Here is a 14,751-nt window from a genome sequence, read left to right as displayed (position 1 = left end):
TAGTTAGGGTTGGAAAGGACATGATATATTGTAGAAGATCCTCTGCATAGGCCTTTTGAAAGGTGTGTGTTTTGACCACAGACACAGAGTGGCAGTTTACGGACAGTACAGGGACAAGAAGAAATTGCTGTGGAAGTTTTATTAGGTTCTGTAACTATCATAATTTTCTAACAGTTTTGAGGAGTGACTGCCAGGTGTGATACAAATATTCTTTTATATAGACAAAAAATATGTCTAAACTAGGAAAGAATCTTAAATGGGCATAAGTAATCTACCAGAAAGATGGCAGACTTGTTTTTCATATGTCTTTATGTTGCTGGATATTGTCAGTTTGCTCTTAAACAGGTTTCACTGTCCCTTTTTTACAGTCTCATATCTAGAACCTGAAAGTTTCACTTTCCTCCCTTCTGCTCTGCTGTAAGCAGTAGATCAAATAAACTTAGCTACCCCAGAGCTATTTTCCATATTGCCCCAAAGGGACAGCAGTCAGAAGCCTCAGTTTGTAGGTAGGATTGACATTGATGAAGTTTGCCATCGTGCTTGCAAGGCATGTTTGTGAGACTGTGTTCTACCAAGTGTAAAAACATTACAGTTTTGGTCTTTCCATGAATTATCCTGTCTGCTTCCTTTCCTTTACCCTTATAGTATGTAAGTTTTCCTTCCTCTTCTTTCCCAAAGTTCTTTCCTGTCCTCTTTCCATAGCACTGCAATTTATTATTGACCTAACACCCACTTTGTCTTCATGTGATACTGCTGGTACTTTCTGAATAGTAAGCTGCACAGAGAAGGCATTATTTAGCTTGGAGAGCAAGCTTGATGTTATGTAAAGCTGGATGACAAATTTTATAGTTCCTTCCTGGCATTCTGCTGTGGGTGTGTGAAAAATATGGAGTAAAAATCCAAAAACTGTTACATCTCCCTTATAAAAAAAACCACTGATTAAATAATACGGGCAGTGACTTTTTTTTTTTCTCTTTCTCTGGTAAGAAAATGTGGAGGTGTATTCCATGGAACCAACTGGAATTTGCTATTTTAGCCTTTAATAGCTAGACATTTTCAGAATTCAAAAAAGTTCACTCCTCCAAAGAGAAGGCAGTCTGGTATGCCCTAATCTTCCTTTAATGGAAACCCTTCAGTTGGTTCTGTTTTAGGAGCCTCAGGATTATGATACTGTTTTTTTTTTTGGTGGTTTTTGTATAAAAACCACAAAACAAAAAAATATAAAGTGTGCATATATATATGATATACACTATATATCATATGTACTATATATGATGTATATGTATCTGTCCTATAGATTTAGCGAAAGAATAACTGAAATGGGTGAGTGGACACAGTTCCATGCCTTTGCGATGCTGTAATTTTAGCATGGCTGCAGAGCTTCTGAAAGGAGCAGCCGTGTCTGGCAGAGGCGTATGTTTCTCAAGGGCACTCTTTTCTGCAAATGCTGCCAGAGAGAGCAGCCAGGGTTCCAAATTACAGGGGTTTCTTTGATTGTAAGGCAGGTCTTACGTAGCTCCTCATAGACAGCTTTAAAGTAGCTGAGAAAAGAAATGTTTTGGTGGCACTTTTGAAGAATGTTTTTAACCTGTTAAACTTTCAGTATTCCTCTTCTGTGGTTCTTTGAAAAGTATCATATCACCACTGAAGAACAAACTGCTACAGAAGAACATGCAGCGTATTGGATGTTCAGATATGAGATCCTCTGCTCACAAGTTTTCTTTATAAGCAAAAATATCATAGTTTCTACTTTCAGCAAAAACAAATTGTCCAGAAAAATGAAACCACTTCTGAGTAATGGTAAAATACAGACTTCCACACCCACTGGAGGCCAGTATTTAAAATGAATGTTTAAACACATTTATGAAGGCTGATTTTGGAAAGAAATTCCCAAACTGAAAGGCCTGAACATTTTGAGTGCCACTTTTGTTTGTTTGTTCATGAAAGTTTAAAGGTTTCTGTCCCAAAAAAACATCCCTGACAATTCATTTTGGAATTTTGTGGTTGCCTCAAGCAGTCCAAGGCCATGTTACCGCCAAAATAGGTGATCTTATTGCTCCTTGGTGCCATACTTGCTGGTGTGACAAAAAACTGCTCATTTTGCTGCTCTGCTGCGTGGCTGCATGGTTGCCGGCTCACAAAAGGAGCAGGGAGGATTGTGCAAGCTGAGATAATGGGATGCTAGAACCGTTGCTTGTGGAAATAGTGTGTTATGACCTGCGTTTTTCAGGTGAGTTAGTAACAAAGAAAATTGAAGGGAAGTAAGCATCTTTCAAACCAACATATCTGAATTTTTTTAAACAACTTGATCCTTTAGCCTGATGAAGCTATATGTGAGCATACTGGGATCACACAAGGTTTTCATGAGGTTTCTGAGTGAGGAAGGGTCTATGTAGATACAAACACTTAGGCCTTCAGGCTCAGGCTGAGTCTAGGGTAAACTCATTAAGTTAGTTTCTTTCAGCTTTTGGCAGTTTTCAATAAGAGATTTGATTGAAAATGACTCTTGCTGTATTTTCAAATAAAATAACTTATCTGGGGCATACAGTGAATACATTCCAGTGATATCTGTAAAACCTAAGGTGTTGCCTAATACAGTGAATTTGCTTGGTTTGTACCTGACAGTTTCCTGTGTCTTTAATTCTGTGTTTTGCCCTAGATGATGACTGGATTTACTGAACTTGTTGATCAGTAAATCCAGCTGCTTAAGTGTACATGGTGTAACTGTAGAAAATCGTGATACTTTTTTACTGGACTGTTTGCACATTTTCAAGTGAAACTTTGCTGCTCAGTAATATTTGGCTTGGTACAAAGAGCAGATGAAGTTACCAGTCCAAAAATGCCAATATGCTTTCATTATCCTAAACTGCAGCTGAACTTCTAATCTCTGAAAGATATTGATGGTTGTATGTCCTTGACTATATTATCTGTCATTTTAGCAAGTAGAATATTTTCAAAAGAAAAGAATTTATTGAAGTAGTTATTTATTATGTCCTCATTAATTTCTATATGTTGCTGTGATATTTGCTTTACAAGTAGGAGATACTAATCAATTTTATAAAATAATAGAATATATTTTATTTATTTTGTAAAATAACAGAACAGTCTTTTACCTGGTTAAGAATTTATGCAGAATTATTGCTTCTGTTTTCTGAAAACTGTATTTTTAAACCTCTGTGAGACACTAAATAAAATTACTAGCAAGACTATATAGTTTCAAAGTAAAAATACTAGTTTGGCAGAAAATCTGGAACGACAATGTGTATCACCCTCTATAAAAAAATAAAAGCTTCTATTTTTTATAGATAACTACAAGGAAATGACAAACAGCTCAACAAATGGGGAAAATCTCTTCCTAATAACTGAAAACATCTAACCTCTCTTTATAAGTTTAAGAGTAAACAAACTGTTTTGTCATAACATTTGAGAGGTTCAGCAGACTTAAAGGAGATTACAACTGGACAGCTGTGGCAGTATCTGTCAGGGCCCTGTCTGTCAGCTCCTTCTGTGTCAGATGTCAGAATTTCATCCACCAGTAATATGGAACAGAAGGCTGATTGCATTTACCTGGGCATGCCAGTCTGCAAATATGTGATGTGTGTATTCAGTCATCATTGTTCTCATTTTTGACATGATGTCTGTCAGAGAGTGGGGCAGACAGATGGGAGAGGAACAGCTTCAGTCTTCTTATCTTAATCTATTGCTGTAAACCTGCCAAAGCCTGAGATGCTGACTGCACAGTGTTTGCGTAAAAATATTGACTGTAACTGTAATTAAACAATTGGCATCATTAAAGGAGTTAGGTTTTCCTCAGAAAGGTTGTGTGAGAAAAACCAGTAATGCTTCCTTAAAGCATTTTAAAATGTTTACAATATTACCAACATTGGTTTCAGGTATTGTAAAATAACTTCCAGGTATTACGTAGTTCATGGGAGAATTATCGACTGTGGCTTAACATCCTATAAAATAAGAACCCTTAAGACCTTTAAATATTAGAATGGTAGGACTAGCTTGATTTTTCTTGTAGATGTAATGGGGATTGTTATATATATTTTTTCAAAGTTCCAGAAAGATAAAATGTTTTATTTAAAAATTTTGTACTAGCACTTTAATTTCTACAAGGTTTTATGCTTTTTTATGGTATACTATATATTATAGTATATATAATTCATTAGTATAATGCGTGAAGAAGGCAAATTCACGTGTTTCTACATAGTTTTAGAGACAAATTAAATATATTAATGGTTAATTTAAGGTAGATACTGTTTCTACTATACACAAGGGGTTTTGGTGTTTTGTGGTTGTTGTTGAGTTGTTGGGTTATTTTGGTGTGGCCTCTTTTTTTATTTCTGGCTATCTAATATTTTTAGCAACTTTGCAACATGTTTGAAAGCACAGCTCTTGCAATCGCCCTGAATTTAACATACTGACATTTATTGCTTTCCTATTCTTTATGCTGGTTGATTTGAATTTTTATTTTTTTTTTAAGTTTTAAGTTTATTTTTATTGACCCCTTTATCTTGTGTTTGTTACCAATGTTAGCAAATTCAGATGAATGTTACTCTTTTTATAGGTCTGCTAATACACACAGCTTTAAAGTGTAGTGTAAACCTTCATATACCAAGTAAATAGTCTAAAATTATTGGTGGTATTTCTGATTTTGCTAGAATCACTAAGTGGAAGTCTTTTTTAAAGGCATTCACGTATTTATCTACTGCAGATGTATGCTACACCTGCATATAAATCATGGGGGTTTTTCACTTGCATGGTCAGATACAAATATGCCATGGGTGATTTGAACTTAGTGTAGTATCAGCATACTGTAATCTGCAAGCTAGATTTCTTTTCATAAAGTTAGAGTTCTGAATGGTATGTATTTTCTGAGAACATTGAGATAGTTTAAATGTTCTTTAAAAGATACAGAATGTTGTTGGCTTTTTTCATGGGCTGGTTGAAGTCTCTCTGTCAGTAATTCCCAGCTGCAAAATCATGTTTTGTTAACACTTTCTACCTAGACAATCAAGCAGATTCATTTTAGGAATCTGATAAACTTTATTTTATAATTTTTATTTTGCTAAAACAAATGATTAATTTTAATTGTTACATACCAGTAGTAGTGACTTCAGATCAACATTGTATAACAGTAATTAAAAATGGAAAGCATAAAAGCTTCAAAAGGCTTACTTATTTGAAAACAACTTTTGAACTTTCAGAAATACTTCCTTTTTGTTGCCTTGAGCAAAAAAGAGTAATTGAATGTAGCTGGACCCACTCAACAGTTTGAAGAACAGACTGGAGAGCCTGGTTTCTTTCCTACCTCCAGCAACCATTCATTAGATTAGTGTGGTCTGGTCCCTTCAGTGAATATTCTGTTACAGCTCTGTGCTGTGCTCTTTTTCCTCCTTCGCTTTCCCAGCCACCATTAGAGCAGCTCAGAGCTGATTTCTGTGTCCTGCTTGAAAACCCAATAGAGATCTTTTCATTGATTCTGGGTGATTAGAATCAGTGTCTGTTGTTTTTACTTAGTCCTTTTTGTCTCAGCTTATACACTGAAACTGTAATTAATATGAGATATTGTGAGTATTCAGAGAAGGTAAAAAAGGATAGAGAAATAGAATGGACTACCAAGATAATAAAGTGTATTGGTACATGCTGTTAACCTTCTGTTGCTCCTTCGTTTTTCTATTTCCCTTAGCCTTCCCTGGCTTATCTTTGCTTTTCTCTTGTTCTGTTTCTCTTCCTGCTTAGGAAGTCTTAAATGGAGATCCAATTCATATTGTCTATTTACTTCCCTTTACTAAGTGAATGTAACCTCTGAATTAGTTTTGGCAAATTTTCCTAATTCACTGAATCTTTTAATATCTGAGGAAGACTTTGACAGTGAGCCAAAGTTTTAAAATCACTGTCAGGAAGAAATGATAATTCTGCTGTTGTTTAGAATAGCTGAAGGGAGATAGCTCATGCTGAGATACACAGGAGAGTGAAACTGGCTGAAGAGGTTTGTTTTTCCATGAGACATCTTGTTCTTTCTGTTTCCTTTCAATGATTATTCACCACTGTTTAATGATCTTGGTTTTGTCAGGCTTCAGTGATTACTCAACTCTCCAGCTCAGTTCAAAAGTTTATTCCCTCCAGGTTTTGCATCAGAGTATTGTGTTTCATCCTTTCATAGACATGGTTCTTATTGTTACTGCATTGCCTCTGCCACTAGACAGTCAGCACATAACATGCAACAGACAGTAAAGTACAACTACGCACCAAGCCAGCTCTTACAGAAAGAGAGAATGGCATTAAAAGTGAAGGTAGGGTTTAATTTCTTGTAATTTAGAGCAGGAATACTTTTGGCACATGCAGGCTGGAATTGGCATTCCTCTTGAATCTGAAAAAGGTGCTCTCAGCTGTGGAAATACTAGCAGCATTTTTCCATTTGTGTTGCTCAGCAAGGTATCTGTTTTAAAATAGCAACTGGAGTTTTCTGGAACAAGCCCACAGTTGGGGAAATTGTTGAATTAATCTGTAGGAAAGTTTATTCTTGTGGATGGTAATGAGATAATAAATGAAAAAGTTTATTTTCAGATGTCTTGAGAAACAAATGTTGAAAAGCAGGTATGTAAAAATGCAGCTCAAAGGTGTGAGGATATTGACCTTCCTTGCAGTGCTTTAGTTGCCTAAAATTCATAATCTAAAACTGCCTGGTTGTGTTCTGCTCTCCTGGTCTTATGTTCAGATGTTAATATAGCTGTTAATAATTTCTGACTATAAATTATTATTGATTTGTGAAGTGTACAGTCTTTCAGTAAATACAGTGGAGACACCCAAAATAAAAGCTGCTTTGACTCAAAAATTGTACTAGAATTGCTTATATTTGAAGTAATTTGATTCTAAAGCAATTAGCACCAACTCTGTGTTGATAGTCTTACTTGCTGTTTCTTACCATTTATAATCATAAAATAACAATACACTGGTCCAGAATCAGTCAGTTATTTAGAGCACAGTATATTTGCTTTGAGCTTTGTATAGCTTGTATATTGATCTGTCTGCATATTACTGTTAAGTCTTCATAGTCACACTGATTGGTGCAATAAAATAATTAATGAAATAATCTGAAGTGTTTTAAACAATGACATTTTTGTCATTTCAGCTATATTCCTCTGGTAGTCATGGAACCATATTTTGCTGGTTTTAAGCACATGCAGCAGGACTACGAAGTTACTCTTGAGCTCACAAGTGAAGAGACTCAAAAAACCAGAAATGCACAAAATTCTAGGATGGGGTCTTATGGTGTCAGTATTAGAGTCCAAGGAATTGATGGACATCCTTACATTGTACTGAACAATACAGAAGGATGTTTGTCAGAAAATCCTTCTGCTGGAAAAGAACAAGAGGTCATTTCTCATCCTGTGAGCAAGCCAGCCACAGACTCCCATACTGCTTTTAGGTTAGAGGATAAAAACAGTGAACACACTATGTTTCCTGGAACACAGCAAATGCAGCCGGGTGTGCTTAAAAGCCTAAAGATAACCAATCTGGATGAAAAGGAAAATGGAATATCAGAATTTAAAGGTGGAACAATGAAATCCTCAAATTTGTTGAACTTTCAAAGACATCCTGAACTTTTACAGCCTTATGATCCTGAAAAAAATAACCTGAACTTGGGTAATTACCAGTCTTCTGTGTGCAGTCAATCTAAATCTTTTGCAGATGAAAGAACCGAAACAAAGCCTTGGATTTCCTCATCTAAAGTAGTGTCCCTACAGAAGACAAATACATATCTTCCAGACCCACCCAAAGCAAATGCAAAAAAAATGCATTTGAACAGGTCAGTAGAAACAGAAGATCAAAATAAGCAGTTGTTGGATTGTCCCAGTAGCACCGTCAGCCTCAACGAAGTGTGTGTTTCAGAGTCATTTTCATCTGCAGGAGGATCCCCATGTGTTAGTCCCACTGCTTATCCAGAGAAAAGAAAACCTAGACCAGATGTTCTTCCCTTCCGCAGACAAGATTCAGCTGGGCCAGTACTGGATGACTCAAGAAGATCATCGTCCTCATCAGCCACTCCCACTTCGGCAAACTCCTTATACAGATTTTTACTTGATGACCAAGAGTATGCAATATATGCAGACAATGTTAATCGGCATGAAAACAGAAGGTATATCCCATTTTTGCCTGGAACTGGCCGTGATATTGATACTGGTTCACTTCCAGGAGTAGATCAGCTAATTGAAAAGTTTGATAAGAAAGTGGATCCTCACAGAAGAGGTAGGTCAGGAAAAAGGAATAGAATTAATGCAGATGATCGTAAAAGATCGAGAAGCGTTGATAGCGCCTTGTCATTAGGGTCTGATGTGAATTCAGATTGTTTAGGTGAATTCAGTAAAAGCTTGGGTAAGTCGACTGAGCACTTACTGGGACCATCTAAAGTTTGCTTTCACAAGCAATTATCCACAGATCAAAAGTCACCTTCCAAAGAGATGAAGGTTTCTGCTCGAAGCATTGGAAAATTGCAAATGCCTGATAAAGACACTCAGAATAGCAGTTTCACTTCTTTGCAATACCATAAACAAAATGGAGCTGATACTGAGAGCTTGATGTTTAGCTCGTCTACACTCCCAGGACAGAGTAAGAGAGAAGAAGTTAGAACAGTAACTTCTACTTTATTGTTGCCAAACCGAATCACAATTCCACCTGATTCAGGAGCCAAGAAGGTTTCTGTGAAAACATTTTCATCTGTCCCTTATATACAGGTAAATTTGAATTTACTCTTTAAGCTGTGTTTTGCACTCTAGCATACTAAAACTTTCATACTATTAAATGCATATTTTTATGCTCTTCATTAGAACACACACCCATTACACAATACTTCTAGATGGGATTGTTCTGGAGAAGTAAAACCACAAAAATTACTCCTTTATCTGCAGGTTTCGAAAACATGGTTTGTAAAACAGTATGTTCTTGTTTGGGTGAAGGATGATGGTGGGACTAAAGGAGTTTATTGTAAATGATGTGATTATTCTTAAGCATAAATGCACAAGAGGAGACTTCAAAATTGTATTTTCTTTCTTTTGGTGTGGAGCATACTTTTTATTGCAGCAGGCCAAAACTCTGGTGGATCTTTATGAACTTAGGTCCACAGTACATAAATGTTTACATAATAGACTACAATGGAGGACTTAAGTTGTAGATGTTGTATTTTCAACCCTCGTGTGATTTTTTGATGTTTTGTCATTTTAGGCAACTCCTGATCTCTTAAAAGGCCAGCAAGATCTTGCACAGCAAACGAATGAAGAGACTGCTAAACAGATACTTTACAATTACCTTAAGGAAGGGTTAGTAAACATAGTTTTGGAGAGGACTGCTTTCCAAAGAGACTGTATTTTCTCTGTATTTATTTTCTATTATATTTAAAATTTGAAACTGTAAAAGCAAAGCTAGAATTGCTTCATAATTCTGTATCTGAGCTGTATCCTTCAAGGCATAGGATCTCAAAATACCTGGGCAATCAGTACTTACATAAAGTATTGTACAGGATTTGATGAAGTGTACCTGAAATTTATGAATTAGAATCTGTTTCATCTTTTAAACACTTTAGGAGTTAAACTTCATGTGATATGGAGGTTCATGAAGAATTCAAATCATACCACATGGGAGTTTAAGCTTGTGGACTTTTTAAACAACAAAAAAGTGTTACCTCTTAAAGTTTTGGCAGAAGCTCTCTTGTTAATGTACATTTAATCCTTTGTCTACCTGTAACTCTTTTACTTGGTGTTTCCTAATGATAACTTAGTGAAGGATGAAGGAAAGAGAAATGAGTTAAAATATACACAATGTACTTAAATTTTTTTGCATTCCTGATGTAGCAGGTTTTGGCAGCTGCTGAAGTGTATTTTATGGTGCAATAGTCAGAACTTGAAAAACATAGTACTAATTACTTATAATTTCAGTATGTTTGTATAATATACATGCTGAATACTTGTCTTTCCACAGCTATAATTTTGTAGAAGAGAGTTACAATTAAAGAGTTCAGTGAATATAATTTTTTAGCAGCCTCCCTTTAAAGGCTTTAATGAAACCATAGCTAAGAAAATTTCTGAATGGTTCATATTGGATTTTTTTTTTTTTAATGCTGGTGATTTTACATAGTTTGGACACTTTGAATTTGTTCCAGTATTAAAGAAATAGGACCTTTGATCATATAATTGCTTTTATTCTGTGTGTTTTAGAAGTGCTGATAATGATGATGCAACAAAGAGGAAAGTCAACTTGGTTTTTGAGAAAATTCAGACTTTAAAGTCAAGAGCTGCTGGAAAGACACAGGTAAACAATTTTTTAAGTTGTTTTGGCTTGTTTAATAGTGATATGTATTCAAACACGGTTTAAAAACCTTGAATTCCCTCACTGACTTAAACGAGATTATTCTAGTACGGTATATTGTAGTATTCTCAGTAGTATAGCTTAATTTTAATCATGCACTGAGGTGATATATGGGAAATCTGTTTGTTAACAATTAAGGAATAATGTAAAGGAGTCTGCTTTGAGAGCTTCTACATTTTAGAAAGAGAGATGCAAACTCAACGTGAACATCAAAAGGTTGTTGGATCAAAGAAAAAGCTAACATACATAGCTTTAAAAAATAATGGTGGAGCATCTTGTTAGAGTGATTATAAATAGATATCTAAGTGGAAAGTATTTTAATTTGTAATTTAGAAAGCAATAATTTAGGACATTTTTTAAAAGCCATATTACATTAATGGCATTTGACAATCTGCTTGCTGAGGAGTTTTTGTTTCATGCTACATGGTGAACTGTTTTTTCAGTTCTAAAGGAAAGTGAAGGAAAGCCCAGTTGTTGCAGTGACGGCATGAGGATTAAATGCTTACTTTTGATAATTATTTTATCCTGGGCTGTAATCAGTCAAAATGAATATATAAAACACATCTTAAGAAATTAACAAAAAGCAGTGTTTGAAAATCTGTCCTGACATCCGAGTGTGAACCCCTTTGATGGCAGTTTTGTGTAATTGGTGGTATCTCAGTCAAATTTGGCCCCAAGTCCTTGTGATTTAATTCATATGCTGCCTAATTCGAATTTTTCTTTAGGTTTGTATATTTTCTGCATTATTTGCAACATCCTTTGAGCAATTGCTAAGAAATTTTATGAAAATAAAATCATGGTTCCTTTGAAAATATTAGCTTGGCTTGACCTGTATGAAAAGTCACTGGTGATGCTACACTTCATTAGCCTAGCTTGTAGCTTTACTTTAGGTTTAAAAAGAACAATTGTCAAAGAGCATCTTGGCTTTGTGGGATTAAACATCTGTATTTAATTGTAGGTTTCAGATTCATCAGCTGAAGTAAAAGCGTTGGTGGAGCAAAAAGCAGAACTTGAAAGGAAAGTGGAAGAATTAGAAAAGAAATTGGATCTAGAAATTAGGGTATGGCACTTTGTTGTTATAAAGCTTTTGACTACCTTGGATAAACTTTTCTAAGTGACAACTGATCAACCAGCTGAATCCTTTTTTACTTCATATTCCTTATAATCCAGATAACTGTGGTTTTACAGCAGACTTAATTTTAAATGTAGTTGCTCATAGTGTGGTTACCCTTTTCTTGAGAAATCTCTTTCTTAGTATTTGAAAAGGATTTTGGAGAGGTGAATAAAAATGTTAGACACATGCACATAAAATTTCGCAGGTATCCAAAGAGGTAAATGTTAACCTTTTGATTGTAGCAAGACAGATGTGGAGTGAGAGACAAACTGTATTACTTACATAGCTGCTGTTTGTTAATTTCTGCATTATTTTTGCAGTGCTGAATTTGAAGTAATTAAGTACAGTCGTGCTCTGAAGACATGAAGAAAAACAGTTTGGCTTCTTTCAGTTTGCGTGTTAACTCTGTCATAAGAACCAGTATACTTCAAACTGATGAGATAGTACTGAGGAGACTTCACTTTTCACATTTCTAATAAAAACCAAAAGGCAGTGCTTTGTGTGTGCAAATAAACATTCCTGGCTTTTAATATTCATAGGTTATTAAGCACTTCTAAAAGTGAAAAATATCAAAATCTTGCAATGGCTTCTTTCATACAATAAAAAAGAGCCTTTAATGTATTTATGCTTACTCTGTTATCTTGCTTAACTTTTGGTGAACAAAATTCAGAATCAGCAGAATTCCAAAGAAGAGAGAAATGCCACACAAGCAAGGCTGAAAGATCTTCAGCTGCGACTTGATGAAAGTGTGTGTGAAAAAGAAGCCTTAAAAAAGCAGCTGGAAGAAAGCGAGAAGGAACTCAGGCAGAACCTAGAGGAGTGAGTTAACTTTACAGAAGTTATTCATTGGAATTTGTGCTTATTCTTAAACCTTTTAGTTTAAAAGTGCCTGTGTCTTTAGGATATGTTAATGGAATCTGACAGTGATGTTTGTTATTGTAGGAAATGTTTCCACTGTTTAAAAGAGGCATGTTTTTAGAATATCTGAAAGGAAGGGAGAGGTTGCAGAATTTATAGTCTTCCTCTTAGTGCAAATTCCTTTTTATTCCTCTTAGTGCAAATTCCTTTTTATATTTCATGGTCACAATATATAGTTCAAGTCTGTAAAATATGGAAACACTTGATACGTTAGTCAAGCATATAGTACCAGGTTTAAAATAAAATACAGCTTTCCACTTATATATCTACTGAAGAGTTCTCACTTTCATCCCTCTGACATTTAATTTTTCTGCCTCATATGCCATTCCTTTGTGGGGAACATGGGAATACATACCTGTATTTTTTTGTACTCAACAAATTAATTATTTCTAATTTCTACAAATTTGTAATTTCTGTTTGTAATTTCTACAAATTAAAAAATATTGTCTGATTTTTCCTGGTAAGGTTTTTTCAAGTGAAGATGGAGCAGGAACAACACCAGACCGAGATTAGAGATCTTCAAGACCAGCTCTCTGAGATGCATGATGAACTGGATAATGCAAAACATACTGATGAAGGGGAGAAAGAAGTTCTGATTGAGGTTAGTTATAAAGTACCAGAAGAAGGATGAAAAAATCAGAGTTGCCTAGAAATTGGGAACCAAGATACAGGTAGAAGAAATACATGTCTTGTTTTTTCCCATTCTGTCAATTCATAACAATATACCATTATCAGGTGACCTAAGAAAGCTTGTTATAATAACTATATTAACAGTAAAAGGAATACAAAGCATAAGTGCCATTGTTTTCTAGAATAGGAGATCAAATAACATAATGATTAAGGGACAGCTGAGTTATTCACTATTATGAGATAATCATCTTGGTCAGTTTTAAGAATTAGGTAGGTTTTATTGGTCAAAACAGGGAAGATCAGTTTAAAGAAGGTGTACAAATTAGCAAGGCCAGGTAAGATTCAACTAAGAAAATTATATCACCAAGGTAGTCTCTAAATTTTTGACTCTATTAATGAAATTAATATTAGTGGAATCCAGGGAGAGAAGTGGTATGGTCTGGAGAGGAACAAGAGAGTTATGGGTTTTCTGTCTCCTGTGAGAGAGTAATTGGTTGTATTAATTTATTGATGATGAAATATGTTGATACTGAATTTGTTGATAAGGGTATGTAAGAGTACCAGTGTATAATTGTTCAAAAGGAAGGTCAGAATTCAGAATGACCTTAATACTTCATAGTTCCAAAACAGTTAACTTAATACCAGTACAAAGAACTAGCTTAAGAAGTTGAAGCTGAATGATAAAATGCAAACCAGGGAGCAAAAAACATCGTTGATCTCAGGAATATTAAAGATGTTAATATGCAAGACATGCTGAGTAGAATAAGTACCTCGTTTCATGTACGTAAGATTTGATTACTGCTTTTGAAAGTTGTACAGAAGTAGGGGAGTATCTGGAATGATGATGATAATGCTGAAAAACATTGCCTATGAAGAAGGTCTTTAATCTGAATGGAAGAGTGAGGGAAGAGTCAAAAGCACATCTTATAATGTTGCAGTAAAGGAAATAGCAATCAATTTTTCTGTGTTATATGGGGATGGACTCAGAAATGAGAGACATAGCTGCAGAGATTTAGAATAAGTATTGGAAAACATTTTCTGTCAATATGGTTAATAAACAGTGGAATGTGGCCATCTGGACAGTGGTATTCACTGCAAGCTGTAAGGACAGAATAAATGATTCATATCAGGAATAGTTTAGATGTACTGATCCTGCTCCAGTGCCGGGGAAGTTTACATTAGTTTTTAAAGTGCAGTTATTCAGAGCTTGAGAAAATGTACATTTTCAGTTGTTGCTGTTATCTTATTCTGTGTTTGTATACATGCATGTGTATATTTATTATTCAGATTCACTGATTACCCACTTCCTTCCCAGCAATTTGGAGAGGAGAAATGACTTCTAGGGAGAACATGGTGGAAGGGTGCAAATGCATTGACTCAGTTGGGAAGCATTTGTTTTGTCTTCAGCACTTGTAGAAGCAACTTTCTTTATTCTTTCCAGCAGAAAAGACAACAAGGAATTATCACTGAGTTCACTTATCTTGCAGTGTGGGTAGAAAAGGTTTTTCTTTGTTCTTACCTGCTTCTTTGTTACAGAAGGTAGGACTGAGGGAGTTATTAAATTGCAGCCTTAGTTTGAATCCTGTTTATTTACAGACAGCAGAATACACCATCAAAATATTTTCATAGTTTTGCAACATCAGATACGTTGACCTATGTCCTGGGTTCAGCAGTAGCAAGAACCCAGCTGAACCAAGGACAACCCACTATATGAAACA

At 35.2% G+C, this 14,751-nt stretch overlaps 1 protein-coding gene across 2 annotated transcripts in view; it reads left to right on the top strand.

The window, feature by feature from the left end:
• Nucleotides 1-14,751, top strand: part of CGNL1 (cingulin like 1) — a 62,192-nt gene that overhangs the window by 8,854 nt on the left and 38,587 nt on the right. For both annotated transcript variants that reach the window (XM_031046133.2, XM_031046131.2), the window contains exons 2-7: nucleotides 7,142-8,744; nucleotides 9,232-9,326; nucleotides 10,221-10,314; nucleotides 11,330-11,431; nucleotides 12,156-12,304; nucleotides 12,869-13,004. In XM_031046133.2, coding sequence (XP_030901993.2) covers nucleotides 7,161-8,744; nucleotides 9,232-9,326; nucleotides 10,221-10,314; nucleotides 11,330-11,431; nucleotides 12,156-12,304; nucleotides 12,869-13,004 — 2,160 coding nt within the window. In that variant the 5' untranslated portion in view covers nucleotides 7,142-7,160. The remainder of the gene's footprint in view (nucleotides 1-7,141; nucleotides 8,745-9,231; nucleotides 9,327-10,220; nucleotides 10,315-11,329; nucleotides 11,432-12,155; nucleotides 12,305-12,868; nucleotides 13,005-14,751) is intronic.

The sequence above is a fragment of the Melopsittacus undulatus genome, chromosome 9, assembly GCF_012275295.1.
Source record: "Melopsittacus undulatus isolate bMelUnd1 chromosome 9, bMelUnd1.mat.Z, whole genome shotgun sequence".
NCBI classification, from domain to species: domain Eukaryota; kingdom Metazoa; phylum Chordata; class Aves; order Psittaciformes; family Psittaculidae; genus Melopsittacus; species Melopsittacus undulatus.
Note: the sequence above shows the minus strand (reverse complement) of the source record. Positions and strands in the feature narration are given on the sequence as shown.